The sequence below is a fragment of the Labrus mixtus genome, chromosome 1, assembly GCF_963584025.1.
Source record: "Labrus mixtus chromosome 1, fLabMix1.1, whole genome shotgun sequence".
NCBI lineage: Eukaryota > Metazoa > Chordata > Actinopteri > Labriformes > Labridae > Labrus > Labrus mixtus.
In genome coordinates this window covers 32290969-32309639 of record NC_083612.1, presented here as the reverse complement: position 1 = coordinate 32309639, position 18671 = coordinate 32290969, and the positions used below count along the sequence as shown (strand labels likewise).

The following is an 18671-nucleotide window of genomic DNA, read 5'->3' as shown; positions in this document are numbered from 1 at the left end:
TCGTTGTCTCTTTTATTCCCCCTCCTCCACCCGTCTTCTTTGAGTCTCTCTCCTCCTGTTCACTTATCTTCCACCCAGGGGATTCCCTTTGCTGCTCAAAGTGGTTTGGTTCACTAATCAGTCCCCTACTTGTCGCTCTCACTCTCTCTCTCTGTCTCCCTTAGCCTCCATCTCTGTATCCGTCTGCCTCTCTCTCTCTCTCCTAGTGTGCCAGTTTTCCCTGGCTTTGAACCAGAGTGTCTCTCTTTCCCTCTGAAGACTTGGGAACACTTTTCTCTTCCAAACAGCCAGATCCGATCTGCTCCCAGGCAGCCGCGGCGGAGGCTGACTTGTCTCCAGTTCTGCTCCCCCGCCACTTGCCGCACTGACGGCAGCGCTTTCCAAGAGCTAATCGACAATGGCTGGCGGGCGGGAATGTGTTCGTTATGGAAAAAAGCATTGCCGTTGTGGCACGCTCATTCAAAATAGCTACGAGATGTGGTTCCTCCCAGTTGATGAAGAAAGAGAGAGCGACATTTAAAGAGCAGCGTCTCTTCCAGATTCTGTCACATGCCGAACTGGGAAATGTTTATTCCCTACAGATAAGAGCGAGATTACAGCTTTTAAATCATTAAGTCGATGCCTCCTCTGTTAATATAGCTGAACTCTCGACCCCTAATAAGCCTGAGCGTCACCTCGGATAACTGAGTCACCACACAAGCCAAAAGTGGACTCAGCGAAAGACGAGAGCGGTATCTGATGGAGATTTGGGCTGCTCGAGAAATGAAAGCACTGTTGCATACAGAGGTTAAAAGCAGTCCGTGTCAGTCGCTGCTGATCCCTAAGGCGGCTAACTGCTAAAAATGAAACTTTAACTTTGCAATGTCAAACTGCTGTCAGAAACAGTGCTGCTAGCTAATGTTTTTAAACTCACTGTAATTTGAACTCGTGTTCTTTTTCTCACTGCCTGTCCACATGAACAGCTCAGAATTAAAACCATTGATTGTATATAAATATGGACGTCACTTCTCCATCTCTTTGAATTTGGAGCCAGAACATATGCAGAAGGGATCCGGCTGGTGGAGTCACATAATTGATGCCCTAGCCCTGTAACCAATGAAACAGCAGCATTGACGGTGACTCCTGCGTTAGTTAGTGACAGCAGCTCCGTCTGCAGGGACTTGGGTTTGGAAAATGAAGGGTCGACAGTTTAAGTCCAAAGTCTGGAAATTCACTTCCTGAGCACCTTGAGCAAGGGACCCAACCTCCACCTGCTCTTGACTTCAGCTGCTCTTGTATATGCATCCCCCCCCCACTCCGTCCATAGGATCGAGCCCCTTACGTTTACTCTTGCCATCTCTCATCTGCTGCTGCTGCTGCTCTGGTAGAAATGCTTCAGAGCTTTTAATCTAGTCACCCCTGTTTTTGCAATGAATTACTTATTTAAAACTGAAATTCTCAGAAAAATGAACATGTGTTCATAAATTGGTGTAATAACCATTACTACAGAATCTGGTCTGACGTGTACTTTCATTTTAGAGTTTGCCCCATGTCCGATCTGTTAGCATGGACGAGGTTGGGGTTAATGACCTATACTGAAGCCAGTCAGTAGGGAGAGCTCTAAAATCCTTTGGCTTCACTTTGAGGGGGGGCTGGTGTTTTGTCCATCTTTTTCATACACAGTCTATGGCATAAACTGAAACAGAAGAAGGAGGACTGGCAATGAGAGAAATATGAAACATTCAGCCAAATGGACATTTAAAAACCAGAACTATTACTATAGACTGGGTTGATCGGGTGTGCCTGAAGGGGCTTATCGTACACGCCTGAGCAGTGACAGATATTTTTCTAAAGCCTTTGGTGTTTCATGCACACACACAGATTACCTGTCTGCATCTGAATGAGATGCCTTACACTTTCATCTGTAAGTTATGTCAACACATCCCATGCACATTTAGAAACCCAGAGAAACAGCTCCTAGTGATGTTGCAGCAAAGTCAGCTTGGACTGGTGGTAAGCGTGATGGATGAGTGACGTGAACAATACAATTCAGTTCAAACAAAATTAATCTGACTAGGGTCAAACTGTTTAAATCCTCTGGATCATTCAGTAGTCTGATCGGAGAGGGGACAAAGGATTTTGAATAGCATATGAAAACATAAATATGAAACCTATCCATTATTTTATTGTTGTTATCTGCCCCATGATGTTTTTCACAACCAAAACCAATTTCTTTCTTTGCCTAAACCTTACAAGCACATCCTTACCACATGATAAACAGAGATATAACAGACACTATTTTGTGTCCAAATAAGATGCCAAAGAGATGTGAACGAGCTTTACTATTTGACATGTTTGGCCTGACAACCAGGTGGCAAACTATGGTCGTGAAAATTGAAGCCAATGCTACAAAAGCCAAGGAGTTCCCTCATATTAAAATGCCCATTTTTACTGCAGAAATAAATGTGTTTATAGTCTGGTTCAGAAAACAGTTTTAGTGTCTATAGCCGATTTATTTTTAGGTAAAATCTGTGTTGTAATTTTTTTTATCTGTGTTGATGATATCTAGGTTAAAGCCCCTGGAAACTCATAACCAAAAAAAGCTTCTTACTATGTAAATTAAGATCGTATGTACATAATATCAACTTTCTAAGAGTATTAGAAGTAACCTTCAAATGTTTTTTTTTTAGATTTTGTCTTTTAAGTTTTTGAACATTTCCGGACGTTGGGTGTTAAAGGCTTTAAATGCGATTTTTTGATCCAGCAGATGTCGCCCCTGGAGCACCAGCATGAAACCAAAACAACTCGCGCTGCATTGTTGTGTTAGCATGCTAATGCTAGTGATCTTTATTATGCTCATATCTTCACACTGCATGTAAATTTACCTGAAATGAGCGTGATCTAGAAACACAGTTAAGCAGTGAGTACAGTATGTTATTCTTCTTTTCTCTAGTCCCTCAATTAAACAACTTTTATACGTGAGGGGAGGAGTCAGCCGGCCGTCCGGGCGATGTAAACAAAGTGAAGATAGGACTCTGAAAACTCTGAAAACATCACAGACAGTGGGACTCGGGTGTTACACCCATTGTAGACAGTCATGACTCACAGAGTTATTTTCAGAGGATATACTTGATGTATATTACATTTAAGTGTGAAAAATCACATATAAAATCTTTAAGTGGGCCGTGTTACGCAATACATTTCTAACCAATAATGAAAACATACACGCATGATCGGCCCAATCAAGAGCAACAAAACTACTCTGCTTCTACTGTTCAGCTTTCATGTTTGTGTGTGGTGTTCCTGGCTGCACATCGACCAGTTTGGATGACAGCTTATCTTGCAATCAATCCGGTCCTGCCTCCCTGTGCCTGCCCACTGAAAGTCAACACTTTGCCTAGAGTCACTCGTCTTGATTTTTAAAGTTTCTGTTCAATCAAACCAACACTCCACAAAGTTTTTTTTTCCAGAAAGTGAAGCACCCAGATATCCCAGGATGCTTTGAGCAGTGAGTCGGATTTTTGCAAAACACAGTGAATGGGGGGTGATTTTAAATGACATATATGAGCTGCCACGCCCACACAGCCCAGAGAAATGACCTAAGCTGTTTCTTAACAAGGTTTTCTACGTGTTATGAATGTTTATTTTCACTCAGATTTTTGTGGATGCTTAAAGATAAGTTCAATTTTGATATCACATACAGACTTTTAATAATTCAAGTCAGGTTTCCAGAGGCTTTGAGAGTATTGCATAGCAAAAGCCACATCATGTAAGTGTAGGTGCTCTTTGTTAAGTTAGGATTGGCCATATAACTGTAAAACCTCTATCCACCAAGGGTTAGTGTTTCTAAGAGTTATTATTTAAGACTTAAATATTTATTTAAAAAAGTAGAATGTATTGTATGCACTGATTTCAGCAGCTTAATCGACATTTATCCTCAAGTTGAAGTATTTCATCAGATTTAAGAAGTTGAAAATACTATTGGAACATCTCTAGTTTGTATTAGGGCTGGGAAATATATCGAGTTTTTAAGATATATCGATATATTTTCAAACAAGATATAGGGTAAGACAATATCATTAATATGGATATAGTTTGAGTTGCATTAAAATAACGTTACAGAGGTGCCAGGTCACCTTTTTCTCATCTCACTGATGATGACTGACTGTCTGTCCCTCTTAACCCTGCGCCTCCTCTCTCTCTCTCTTTTATTGTATTTAAGGAACATTTTTATTTTATAATATTACTTTTTAAATTCACAAACAGGTCGTTTATTTTCCATGTGTTTTCACTGTTAATAAAATACATATCGATATATATCGAGAATCGCCATTCAGCTAATCAATATCAAGATATGAGTTTTGGTCCATATTGCCCAGCCCTAGTTTGTATGTTCTCTTTCTTATTATGTCTTCAAAGCAGACCTCAGCCATGCTATGATGAGTAAAGTTATAGCACGAGAAAAGGCTATGTTTATTTCATACAGACACAGACTGAGATTAAGACTTTTTTCAGCGGATGGCTGAACTCGCTCACAGAAATACACACACACACACACACACACGGGTTAGGAAATCTGTGCTGCTCCCCACAGTCAGGGTAATTTGTTTCGAGAAGCAACTTGTCTTTGTCTTAAATGCACAGCTTAAAATAGCATTTCCACAAGACCCTATTATTCTGCCCCACAGGACTTAACATACATATTTTGACTGTGTGTGTGTGTGTGTGTGTGTGTGTGTGTGTGTGTGTGTGTGTGTGTGTGTGTGTGTGGACATCTGCATGTGATTGCATATGCTGTGACCCTAATGTATTACTATTTATGTGCATACCCAGTTAATGTGTTTCTGCATCTTTCCAGGCCATAAGGAAGAAGGAGTGGACGGCAATCATTCCTAACTCTCAGCTCATCGTCATCCCCTTCCCACACAATAACCCCCGCAGGTACAGAAACACTCACACTATGATGCACAAGACGCATCGAAATTGCCCGCTTCTTCACAGCACCTCATCTGATGCCACTTTAACGGCATATTCAAGTTAATGTTGCAGAAAGCATCGCACATTACAGACACACACACACACACACACAAGAACAGACTCTCACCTCACAGCGTGTGTTCTCATGTTATCATGACGCTGTTCACATGTAGCTCAAAGCCCAGGAGGAGCTCCAGATGGCACACACACACACACACACACATAATAACACATGGATCCTCCTCCATATACACTTGTGTACCAGCCAGGCCTGCCAGACATGCCAGCACACACACACACACACACACACACACACACACACACACACACACACACACACACACACACCATGAGTGAAATGAAATCTCACCAGTAAACACAGAGTGTCTTTGTATTCTTCTCACATACACTCAGAGCTAACAGATTGTGAGATGGTAAATTTAATGTATGAAAGTGTTTGAATTGCTTGAAATACGTAAAACATTCTTGGAAATGAGGGGGAACAGTACAGCTCTTCATTCTGTTTAAATGTCACAAGAAAGTGAAAAAGATGCTCATTTATTTTTTTAAACTTAATTAGGACACAGTCTTTGCTAATGTGCACCATTTGATAATTACACTGTTTTTTTCTGTCAATGAAAACTGGATGAAACATAAAACAACATTTGGCACACTTGTGTTCTCTCTCTCTCTCTCTCTCGCTCTCTCTCTGACTCTCTGTCTGTCCTTAGTTGGAGTGCCAAGTTGTACCTGACTCCCAGCAACAGCGTTCTGCTGACGGCTATCGCACTGATCGGCGTGTGTGTCTTCATCCTCGTCATTATTGGCATCCTCCACTGGCAAGAAAAGGTCAAGAAAAACACACACACACAGATAAATGGGGCTCCCCTCGACTTAAGATGTTCCCAGCTGACTCAAAGTCATGAGTTGGAGCAAATTCATATTATCTGAATCTGTATGTAAGAGGGAATCAGAAAATCGACTGAGAGCTGAAATGATGGAAATCACTGCCACTGCCAAATCAGGCCAGTAGTTGATGGTGTGACTTACTAATGAAGCAACCCACGCATGAGCACATACTTTCTTCCTCAGAGGGGTCAGGTACAGAAGTACAGAAATGGCTAACGATGAGGTGGGGTTGTAACTCCGACTGATCATAAACTACAAAGCCAGTAAATTTCAAGAAAACAAGAAAATGTTAACTTGGAGTGAGCAGCACAAACAGAACTCAGGAGTCCACCATTCTTGTTGTAGTCCACGTACTCGCGCGCGCTGCTATGGTTTGTAGTCCGCAATGTGTGTAAGTCTGTTTTCAGAAAGAACAGTGTTTTAACAGGTTTACATGGGGACACTCTGGGTCCCGTTTTAAAACCTTGTGTTTTCAGGCACTCAAAACTCTGAATTAATTTAAACGAACAGCCAAAACACAACAAAAGGTTGCCGTTTTTGGATGAAATCGGTGTGGTGTAAACAGGGCCGTAGTCTGTGACAGTACAGATCTAACTGGACGGAGTTAAATGGGTTGTGTTTTCAACGTCTTCAAGACCAATGAAAACTAAGTTGATTTGCACTCTTTTTATCGACTAACATTTGGTCAGCTCACAAATATACCGATGTAGTTAAAGTTGGCCTCTTTCTGGTGATTTACTGCTTCAGAGTTTGTGTTTGCAAGAAAGAGCAGATTGGTCACAACCCGCAGCAGATGGGTCTCACTGCCCCTGTCCTTAAGTCCTCTAGCCTCCCACAGAGACACACACACACAAACACACACCCTTTGTTTTCTCTCTCTCTCTTTCTCTCTCTCTCTCTCTGCAGGCCATAACCTGGAAGGACGTTCAGCTGTAATTGCTGCTTCTGTCCTTTCAGTATGGCAGATCTGCTGTTCATTACTGCTGTAAATATGCCCTCTAGGGACTCCATGCATGTTTTCACGCTTGCTTTGTGCTTCAGCTCGTCCTGGTTTGCTCTTCATTTCTATCACACACACACACACATACATACATACACACACAAAGGAGCCTGATGAGGACCCACAGACTCTGTGTTTTACAATAATTCTCACAAACGTCCTTAATTTTTGGTCATTTGGTTCCCTTTTCGTCAGCACACACGGTGGTAATGCTGTCTGCAGGGCTGAGCGGAGCAGTCAGTTGTTGGCATCCTCTCCAAGCCATCTGCCGTGCGAGTGTGTGCTCCTAATGTGTGCCTGTATGTGTGCGTGAGTCTACATGTGTGCATGATTACACACACAGAAGCACTTTAATTGCCCTGTTTTTTGGGAGATGTGGGCGTGAGCATCAGCCTTATTTGAACCGATGCTGCACTTAAAAATGAAAAAAACATGGCTGGTGCCTAAAATGAGTGCCTGCGTGCACCTAGCAGGCTCAGGTGGATGGGAGGATATATTTGTATCTGTGTGTGTTGGGGTGTGGCCTATTTAGAGCTTTATGAGTGCTGAAAAACAAGAGAGGAAGAGGTAGGGAAATAAAGACTTGAACTACCATTCTTTCACTAATGCAGTGGCTGACACGATACTTTGAGTCAAATCCAATCAAATCTTAGGAATCAATCAACATGTTAGGAAAATTCATAGTACAACAAAGTATATTTGCCTTCAACACTGTAATGGGTTAATGCTGACTAGCCTGTCGACATCCTCAGTGAAGAAGACCCTTACTCTCATGTTGTCAGTCTAAACACTGCACTGCTGTTTTCCTTTGCTTTACTCATTGTACACAGAGCAATGTAGGAGCAAGAGAAAAAAAAACTTAACAACCCTTCAGTGTTCATTGCTTGAGAGATTTTTATCAGGAGAATCCAACTGGGTCTCTTTCACTCCAAAACAAGCAGACCATGTCATTTAAGCCAAAAAAAGTAGTATTTTTGAATGGTCGTGCATCCCGCCCTCATTTTCCGCTGAGATCCAAAATGACGATTTTTGCATCACTGGAAGTTGTTGCGGTTAGCGGGGTGAAACTACAACGCTAGTTCCTCATATGTTCGACCACTGAAGCTACAGACCAATCACAGATCAGTGGGTGGGAACTCACTCCCAGAATCGAAACTTAACGTCCGCCATATTGCTTGACTTGTTTGACCTGATTTCATTTTGGTTTGACGCAATAAATAAATAAATAAATAAATAATACATTTTATTCACTAAGCTCATTTCAGGTGCTCGTATACACCGTACATTAGTTAAAAGTGAATAGATCAAAACAACATAGAGGAACAAACAGGGCCGTCAGTAGCTCAGTCTGTAGGGGCTTGAGTTGGAAACCAGAGGGTCACTGGTTCAAGTCCTGGTGGGGACAAAAGTGTGAAAGTTGGTCTGGTGGCTGCAGAGGTGCCAGGTCACTTCCTTAGTACTGAGGTGCCCTTGAGCGAGGCACCAAACCCCCAACAACTCTGGTGTGCTCCCTGTGTTACAGTGTTTATAGCAGCTCCAGGTCCTGTGTGTGCATGTGTGTATTTCAGACCTGTGTGTGAGAAGCATGTCGAAATAAAATAAAGTCTCTAAAATATAAAATAAAATGTATTAAATCAAACTAACAAACACAGTAACATTACACACAGGTCAAGTAAACACATAGAAACACACTTTAGAAGTTCATTTAAAAAGATGAGTCCTGGTTCTTGGTGGGTGAACTCTTAACGTTAACTTTAATACTGCTGTGTTCACTGACGAGAGGTGGTGTTTTCTTTAAGTATTGTTCCAGAGATCACTCGTGTGAAACTGTTCTTTTAGCGTTCTCCACTAAGCTCCTCATTGCAGAAAGACAGCAGTCATCTGGATAATTGAATGATGTCTTATGGGTATCTCAAGGCCAGTCCTTTTATTTAAATCCATTTTGAGCCCTGCTGCTATTAAAAAATGTACCAGTCAGGGTTTAATCAGAGCTGCAACGACTTCTGGATATTTGTCATTGTGATTCTGCATCACAAAAATATGCTACTGTTACGTAATGTACATTTAACACTGACTCATGAAACCAAAACACAATATATTCAAACAGCTTTATGAATTCTCAGGTTTCTACAAAGCATATTCTCCAGCCTCTGTTCCTTAAAGCAGCAATCCAAACAGATTTTTAAGACCAGTGTTCAAATGTTCTCACCACAATGCTCCTTAGAATCCATTGTTTACTTTATACTTTATATCTTAACTATGTCAGCACATTGACACTCTTGCTCATGAGGATTCAGGAGTGTATTGCCCATCAAGTCTTAAAGGATTCCAATGGAAAGTCAAGCCAGAAGCTGAGTGACACTTGTGTGTACAGAACAAGGCTCCTGAAAAACCTCCTGACCTAGCTGTAATCATTTTCATGTCTTTCATTGACCTCGTTTGGATTCATTCCATCATTTCTGCTCATAGAGCTCCTGCGTGCTGTGATCTACTCTGAGGGAGAATGTGATATTTCACCACTTGAGTATTTTCAGAGTTACAGTCTTTTTGTATGGCCGTTTATTAACCGTAACAGAAGAATTTCTAACATGAGTCAAAATGTTTCTCCTTCAATCAGTCAAACTGTGTTGGTCTAAAAACTGTGCTGCAGCAGTTTTGTCTACACCCAGGCTTGTCAAGCAGACCTCCAGTGACATAGTGCAACACTGTGTTCAGGCTAACAGCATCGAGCAGTTTGATTTTTATTTCAATGCTCAGCTGGCCTTCAAACTAAAAGACACACCCGCCTAATGCGATTTAACCTCCTACACCGTCCAGGGAATTAAGAGTGAGGATGGATCCTGTGAAGGGGGTCACTAAAATGCTCCCCCATGTCTCGTCTTCTTTTAAGGAGGCGGTGCTCTGTAAGGTCAGGTCAAGCCGGCTGATTGACATTTGGCATTTCTATGTGTTAGCACTGCCGCCCCTGGTATTTGCTCTTCTAATAACAAAGTCAGGTGGAGGGCATTAGCAATGGGGCAAAGACATGTTCTCCTCGCCTAACAAGCTAACAGGACTTCTACAACACTCCACTGAACCTCAGTGTAGGCTGGGTAAAAAGCTTGGACACTAAGCAGATTATACTGAAATATTGATATGACACTAAGGTGGTAAGAACAGATTAATAAAAACAGATGATAAAACTATGGACTACAAGATGGGGCACTTATCCATCATGACACTCATTGGTTTGTACACTGCATAGGCATTGTATGGACTTCAGCGTGTAGCTTAAGAGGAGTGAGGCTTTAGCATGAGGGCTGTTCCTAGTGACTTGTTCCCCTGTTGATTAAACTGAAATTTCAATTCAGACTCAGAAGAGGTCGAAATGGGTGTATTTCTTTAACACTGTCCAAAAACCATATTGCATGTTGCCTGTTATACTTTCTTTTAAAACAGTACATCACACTCTTCAACAATTAATTGACGGCTATTTCCAATGCCGCTAAGATGCGACATTCATTATTCTGAGGCTACACAATGTCAGATTGGTTTGCCATGTGTGGCTAAAGTTAACAGTGCTAGCACCAGCAGCCTTCATATCTGTGCTGAATGTGGTTACGCATTGGTCCAGTCGAGTGATTATGTACCAGGTAATCTGCGCAGCTCTCTCAAGATGCCATCTGTCCTCTGTGCCGGTTTACATCCAGGTAGTAGAGCTGGGAGAGCAGGCCCATCAAGCTACAGCCACGACGAGAGGCTAACTCCTTTTTTGAGTCAGCCTCTATTGACCATAGGAGGAACTGCAGTCTTTGGTTTGTCAGCCTTGGCTCCAAATGTCCAAGTTTTCCCCTGTGGTTTCCGTCAGTGATAAACTTTTTGAAGTAGCAGAATGAAATCCATGTTTGAACCGAGGATGCATCATTATCACGCAGGTCGTGTATGGCAGACTTAATTAGTTGACATTAAAGCCCTATGAGACCTCAAAATCCCCCACTTTGGCTTTCACCTGTTTTCAGACAAACACGCTGCATCTCTACATGGACACAAATCAATGCCCCGCTGCTTAATGATGATTCAGGCCTCACGATGGCAATTTAGTGGTATCCCCTGGATACGCAATTAGAAAAGGCTTCAACAGGTTCACAGCCCAGTGGATCGGTTATCCAGATGAATGGATCAGAAATCAATCCATCCACGCCTTAAAAACATGTTTTTCTAAAAAAAAAGCTCAACGTCGATCAGTTTGAGGCGTTGGTATCTTAGAAGATAGACGAGGGCGTTATTAGAAATCAAAGCTGACAGGATAAAAAATGCAGTAAATGTGTTGCTGCCCATCTTTTGGTTGCTGCAGTTTAGTCAACACGAGTGAAGGATTGGCTGTTCATTAAAATAAGACAGACTTGTCAAGAGGTCTCTCTAATGAATATGAGCTGCTCTGCTGCTACTTTTAAACAAAGTGTTGAGGAATTGACAACAGGCATGGTTACATTCAACATCTTTACATAATCTCACTCCCAAGCAAGCGGCAACCGAGGTTGGTGAAAAATGCAGAAGTGCAAAAAACTGCAGTTCCTCGAGTGTCCACTTGAGGCTGTCTGCATAAATATAGGAATCTCCATTAGGTCCCATATTCAAATCTTTACAGCAGAAATAAACATGTTTACAGCTTTGGTCTCATCAGCTCGTCACTTTATTGGTAAAATCTGTACAAGTCATTTTGGGGGCGCCAGTAGTTCGTGCGCACGCCCCAATGTACGGAGGCTGTAGTCCTCCAGGTGGGTTCGAGTCCGACCTGTGGCATGTCGTTCCCCACTCTCTCTCTCTCTCCCGGGTTTCAAACTCTATTTACTGTCCTATCTCTAAATAAATGGTGACCGTCGTGGACTACGTCCATGTTTTAGACAGTTTATGCTCCAAGTCATCAAATAAAACAGATCCTGTTTGCCAAACTGACAAAATAAAGTGGAACATAGATCATCATTTTTAAATCTCATTAAGCACAAACCAAGCTGCTGTATTTGATGAGTGTGGAGTGAGAACGTGTTGCACCGGTCCAGACGACAGAGTCTCTTTTTTTAATTTCTTATGTGCCAAACTGCTGTCTGATAGCCAAAGGAATGCTGACTTTGCTTCATTTATTTAATCCTGGGCCTCATCCAACCTCATCCCAATGTGCTGCTGTATAAAATGATTTCTGTTCTTCTGTGAGCCGTTTAAGATTCAAACAAATTACAATTAAAATGTTATCTCTTAAGGAATAACACCCAGCAAAAATCCATCGTCCACCTCTGTTCTCAAAACACCAGATTTTAGGTACAAGGTACATTTTATGAATGGCCTCTTAGCTTGCTCTCCTACTTATGTTTCGGTGACATCTTGCACGTCTGTCAGGCTGCTCTCAGCTCGACTCTTCCTCTGCCGCCTGCAGCCCTCACACCTGCCTGTGTGCTCTGATGCCCAGATGATGATACTAGACTGTTGGCTATACACACTTATTATCACTTTATAAACGCTCATCCTTAGAAGGCCTTTCCTCATGTATACAAGGATTGAAGCCGTGTTTGTTTGTATGGTGATGCTAGCTAGTCACATTGATATTTCTCCTGAGACTGTATGAGTAGGAAATTTGCAAAGATCATAGATAATGGAGGTAATTGTATTTTCCTACCTGTGGAGCTCCAATTGAATATTTAAAGGTTAACTTCTCATTAAGGAGTCGCATTAAGCTAATTGTCTTGTTTTGTGTTGCTAAAATGTTGTAATTAAATGACAAAGTTCACTGTATTTTTCTTTCATGAGGACTTTTTGAGGATAATAAGCGTTAAGATTAGTGAGTAAGGACACCATGGCAGCAGGTTTGACAGTGTTCACTTTGATCCTGAGTGATGGGAAAATAATGCTGCTCCATCCTAAAGTGGTCCCTGAATGGTAAACTGCAGCTTGAACATTCAAATCACGGTTGTTTTCTCAGCTGTAGGTTTCAGAGTAACGCGGTGTGCTCACACCCGGGGTGATTTTGGCATTTTGATTTTAGCCTCTTTTTGTCATGCATTTTTAATTTTCATCCTCGAAGCATTCAGGGGCTACAGCTGTCACCATCTTTGATCTGCATACTTTAGTTTCCATGGTAACAGCACAGGTGTTGTCTCGTATATTACAAGGTTAAGGGGGAAAGGCACAGTTTGTTTGTTCAGAGCAGAATGTTTAATAGTTCACTCACACAAACACACAAACACACTTAAGAGAGGATGTTTTGACGCTGGAAGATTTTTTTCTTTACCCACAGATCTGCAGACTGTAGACTGCTTCAGAGTTCACCTGTCCATCTTTCACATGGTCAATGTTTAGTCTTCATGGTCAGCCAGAAACACAAACAAATATAAACAAATATCCAAAATGTCTGTGATATGTGGACCGATCTAATACTATCAAGAGCTGAGATACATCGCTTTTACCACTAGTGTTCTGATAACTTACTGATTTAAACACAAAGACATAATGATTATTGATTTTCAAAGACATTCATCTCCCTCCCCTGTAATTCTGAACGACACAACAATTGTACAGCACTCGAGTATTGATATCTTGACTCAATTATCGACAACAAACTGACAAGGAACGCCAACACCAATGCAAGATTTGCAAACGCTCAACAGCGCCTCTATTTCCTGAAACCTAGAAGTTTTAGTGTTGACGGTACTATGTTGAAATGATTTTGTGTGTTGACCTTTAGTATTCAGAGTAGTGGGGTTAAGGGGGAGGAGGGGGCATTGTCTGTACAAATAGAAACACACTGCATAAGGTTGTTAAACTAGGCAGCAAGATAACTGGGAAGCAGATGTGCAGCATTTCTTAGCTGACATGAATGTAGCCCACCAGATTACAGCAGACCCTCTGCTGATGCTTTTGTTTTTATGTGCTGTCTGGTTTATTTTGGTTTTGACGTCTTTTTTCCCCTAGGTGCAATAACGGTATGATTCTTTCATTCAGTGTACTCGTACCCCAAAAAATGGACTTGTTTTGTCTTCCTAAATTAAAACTTTTGTTGTGTTTTTTAAAAAATGAATATGAACTTGTTTTCTTTTCATTTCCTGCTCTCTCACATATTCTGCATCTTTTTGTTATGTTAACAAGTTAAAGTAATGTTTATACAAGGAACACAAATCTGTTTGTTTTATTCAAACACAAACCTATGATTAGTAGAACCTGAGAGAATCATACTTTGGCACTGGTCTCTTCTGGAGGTGAGAGTATTGACTGCCTACTGGCCCCCTCTGTGTAATAATAGTAAAGAACTCATTTTACCTCATTCAGTTTCTAGCAAGCTGTGTTCTTTCTTCACAGATTTTAGGCTTTTTATTGAATATTACGATAATTAAATTCAGATTAATATAAAATGTCTGTGCAGCACACACAGGATGTTACAAATAGGAGATTTCTGCTGGAAGAATCTAAATCATTTTTTATCATCGCTCCCAATCAGAAGTCCAAATTAGCGGGTCACAGTGTTTCTGCTGGATGGAATTAAGTGTGATTCCTGCATTTAATGATTTTTGGTCCTGTTCATATGTTAGCATTTCATACGGATAAAACACTGTATTCACAAAGCCTCCTAAATACTTAGAGTTGCTCCTAGTGACAAAATCCTCAGAATATTGTTAGAATCAGGACATTTTTTTTATTTTCTCCTCCGCTTGAGAAACTCTTAAGACCATTAAAGGTCCTTAATACTCCTCCAACAGTTTAACACCTATGGAGCTCTCTTAAGGGCTATAAAGCTTTGTGAATAACTTTTCAGCTTTACAAAGATCTAGTCTTAACTTTAAGTGGAAATTCTTTTTCCAGATTTTTTTCAGAACTTTGTCAATAGGAGCAACTCTTGGTACTCAGGAGGCTTTGTGAATACGGCACCTGATCTCGTTTTACACATGAAAAGAATTCAGACCTGTACAAGTACAATAGCTTTTACAAAACACTGACTTCAGAGGACACACACACACACACACACACATCATTAAACAACATCTTAACTTTATCCACAGAATGAAAAACAGAAAATGTACCCTGTGGCTTTAAAAGATGGGTGAAGAATTCTGGGAATAAAGGGATTGACAGAAACACAAAGATTTTTCTGTATGTCTGACGGCCTCTGTGTGCACTGTGTACTGTGTTTATTTGATTTATCTATTGACTTTTACTTTCCACTGATAATACTGTAATGTCTTAGTCCTCATTTGTTCTATTTTCCTTTAACACAGAAGTATAAACATAAATCATGTGGATATGTTTGTCACTGGTATTAAAGGAGAACTTCTCTTCTCCTGTGCTTCAGTCCCTTCAGAGTATTTAAAGGAGCTTGTTACTGATTTTGACAAAGCATGTTAGACCGAAAAACAGTTCAAAAGCTGACTGTCTTTGTTTGACTTTGTGTGTCTTTTAGAAAGCAGACGACCGAGAGAAGAGGCAGGAAGCCCACCGTTTCCACTTCGACGCCATGTAATGGAAGAGAACTGCATGATGGGAGATCATCGTCTCCTGTCCTCGTCCGCCTTTTGCCCCTCGCCCTCACACACACAATTTTTCACTCACACGTTTTAAGGGCCAATAAACGGATCCTCATTCGCCCTAAAATGTTTCTTTTAGATATTTTGCCGTCCTCCAGTCCGATGTGAAATATTGATGTTGCGTTTCATTAATTCATTCCAGTGTTAGAAGTACAGGAGCTGTAACAAGGCCATGGAGACGCAGAGAGAAATCCTGATGGGGATCACTCAGGAGTTTAAAGCAGGGCTTTCTGTGGACGGACTGCATGATCTTCAGCCGTGTTATTAGAGTATTCCTTTGGAAAAACCACACTGATTTCTGTTGAAGCGCCCAATAATTACTGCAAATTGATGAGCTGTGTTAATTCACTGGAAGGAAAGCACTCTTGGCACAAAGTGTTAAATGTGAAACGTTACTTGAAGTCCATGTGTGTTACTGTACATTGTCTAGTTTATTTCACCTCTTTTTTTTATCTAAATGATTGTAAGGAAATCAAACGGAATAATTTGTTCAAACTCACCCGATGAAAAGTGAACCAAAACAGACATGAATCATAATAACAACAATCATGTACTAACTGAGAATGAAACACGGTCTTCAGGTGGCCTGAGTGCAGATTCATGTTTTCCTTGGTCGATCATATCACAGTGCATCATGGGAGTGCCAAAAAAAAGCTTTTGTGTTGTGTCCCTCTATTTCTAATGTAGCTGCATGAAGGCTCAGCAGATCATCTAAAGACACTTTGTCCTGCTGAACACGGCGTTTTACTCCACACTTGTTTTTAAAGATTAAGTTTCAGTTATTGTTGTCTTTTGATAGTTAATCAGGCCAAGCACTCCAGTGTGTTCAGATCTTCATTTTTAACGAGAATGAGCTCATGCCTTTCCAAGTGGTTTGCACTTTATAACTAACGATTAACTGCGGGTGTTTGTAATTTATTTTGCTCTGTGGATTTTATTTGCTAATGAATGTTCGAGCTACTAAATGTGTTTACTTACTGAGTTTGAAAATAAAGATTTCTCCTGCTTAAAACAACTGCGGCATTAAAATGTAATTTTCTTGTTATTCTGCTTCTTCCATTTCTTATTTTACAGGCAGACATGCATCCATTCATTTCATTTACTCGTACTTCCCGTGATAATGAGTCATATTCAGGTTGTTTTCTAGAGATCTCTACTAATTTATCTCATCATCTCCAGGTGGTTGTACCGTGGTAACAAGTTAAATTCAGTTGTCTTTCTTAAGATCTCAACTTATTTATCTCACTGTCTCCAGATAACGAAGCTTGTTTACATCATTTCTGGTAGAAAACAAAACAATTGGCTGGTTATTGTGATTGCCCAGGCCATGACATGCCAAGCGGATATCGTGCGCCTTAATGAGGTAAGTTAAGAATATTTCACTGTTTTGTTTTGTGCTTCTCCAATTCTGGGGATATGAGATAAATATGTCAAGATCTTAAGAGAACAAGCGGAAATGATTGGAGGAAAACAGAGTGAATAACATGTATGGAAGCATGTCCTCTTAGGGCCTCCGTATTCTTTTTTATACATTTCTTTTTTCTCTGTGTCGAAGCAGAAAAAACTTCAGGACAAAAAAAATGGCAGGTGCAAGTTTTCTTAGATAACACATGGCTTTAGAGTCATAATTCTTTCATCAATTTAATTTCTCAATTTGTCTTGATCTTTGCTCCAGTGGTCCTTCTCTATGAATTTGAAAATGCCTCACTTTTTTTCTCAGTTTTCTCAAAATACTTTTTCTGGAGGTCCTCTGAGATCGTTGATCTTAATAAATCTGTGTCAAGTTCATCAACAGAAGCTGCAGATCTAATGTTATAAAATGTATTTCAGGGTGATTCATCAAATTCTTTCCAAAATCATATATCTTTGAATTTATGCCTATAAGTTCAAATCCACATGTTTTCTGGGGCGTAGATGGACTAGCGGTTAGATCGTGTCGCATATGGAGGCAGTAGTCTCTCAAGCTCTACACTGTCCTATCTAAACAAAGTCAAAAATCCAAAGAAAGTAATCTTAAAATATATACATTTATATACTGTATAGGCTTATATATATATTTTATGACTTACATTTGGTTTTGGTTAGTAGAACTGACTTTGGTGAACATTTCCTGATGCAAAGCCTGAAAGAAGTGGCTCATGAACGGCTACATGGATTTTTTTTATTTTTATTTTGTATGCATTTAATTATAGGGCAGGAGATATCCAGTCCAAAGTTTAAATACTCAGGAGGAAAATAATTATCGGAAATGTATACATGGCCATATGTTGTGTTTTAAGTTCTTATACAGGTCAAAACATGTCAAAGACTTCTGAGTGATAGCTGATAAAAATGTTTATTTCTTTTTTTTTCTCTGCTAAGGTGTTTACTACAGAAAAAAATGAAAAGGTTCACCAAAATTTGCAGATTTGCAAATTCAAATACTTAAATCACACTTACTGACCTCTAGTTGGTGCTGTCTTTTTTCATTTAAATCTTCAAAGTGATGAAAACAAAATGATTCTGTAGGTAGATCCGTGTACAGAATGAGAATATTAGCATATCGTTAGTTAAAACACGTGAGCTTCAGATCATTAGATCAAATGTTATTCATCTACTTGGGCACTGCTTGCAGCTTTAAATATTTGTATTATCTCTTTGGCATATTGCATTGTTCTTGACGTTGATTGTGAAATATATAAATAGAAATTAAGTCCTAAACCCATCAACAGGAATGATTCCCCTGAAACTCCTTTCTAAGAACATCTTTTGTTTATTTTGTTGCTGGGAAGCCAGAGGGTGATTTACACTCAAAAAAGAATCACCTTTATGTACTCTTGTTATCTAAATTTGTAATGAGTGCAGCAGCAGTGGAATTAAACTGCCTTTAATTTTAGAGGACCCCTGGAGGGTCCTATAAGCCCCCCGCTGGGCTCAGCACCCCACTTCAGCAGCCAGTCTGCTAAATAATGCATGAAGAGAGGAAGCCTGTCTTAAGCTTGTAGCCTATAAGCAGATCACTACTGATGCAAAGCAGGAGGTTACAGTATTGATAACCGATAGTTCAGTGCATGAGTGTGTGTGCATGAGTGTGTGTGCATGAGTGTGTGTGCATGAGTGTGTGTGCATGAGTGTGTGTATAGGCTAATTTCTGATGGAAAGCAAAGAGTGTGTTACAGCAAGTAGACAAGCTGTGTGAAGCTACACAAAGTGAGCCAATACCGGAAATGAGATCTTTTGCCCTTAGAAATAAAAGCACAGTAGCCCATATCAGTGCAGGT

The 18671-nt window shown here is 40.4% G+C and overlaps 1 protein-coding gene across 1 annotated transcript in view; it reads left to right on the top strand.

Annotated features, from left to right (window-relative positions):
* The window catches only part of itfg1 (integrin alpha FG-GAP repeat containing 1), a 171151-nt gene extending 154728 nt beyond the window's left edge, over window positions 1-16423 (top strand). Inside the window, exons 16-18 of the mRNA XM_061042495.1 lie at window positions 4838-4920; window positions 5688-5805; window positions 15288-16423. Of these exons, the coding sequence (XP_060898478.1) occupies window positions 4838-4920; window positions 5688-5805; window positions 15288-15347 (261 nt within the window). The 3' untranslated portion in view covers window positions 15348-16423. The remainder of the gene's footprint in view (window positions 1-4837; window positions 4921-5687; window positions 5806-15287) is intronic.
* The last annotated feature ends 2248 nt before the right edge of the window (window positions 16424-18671 follow it).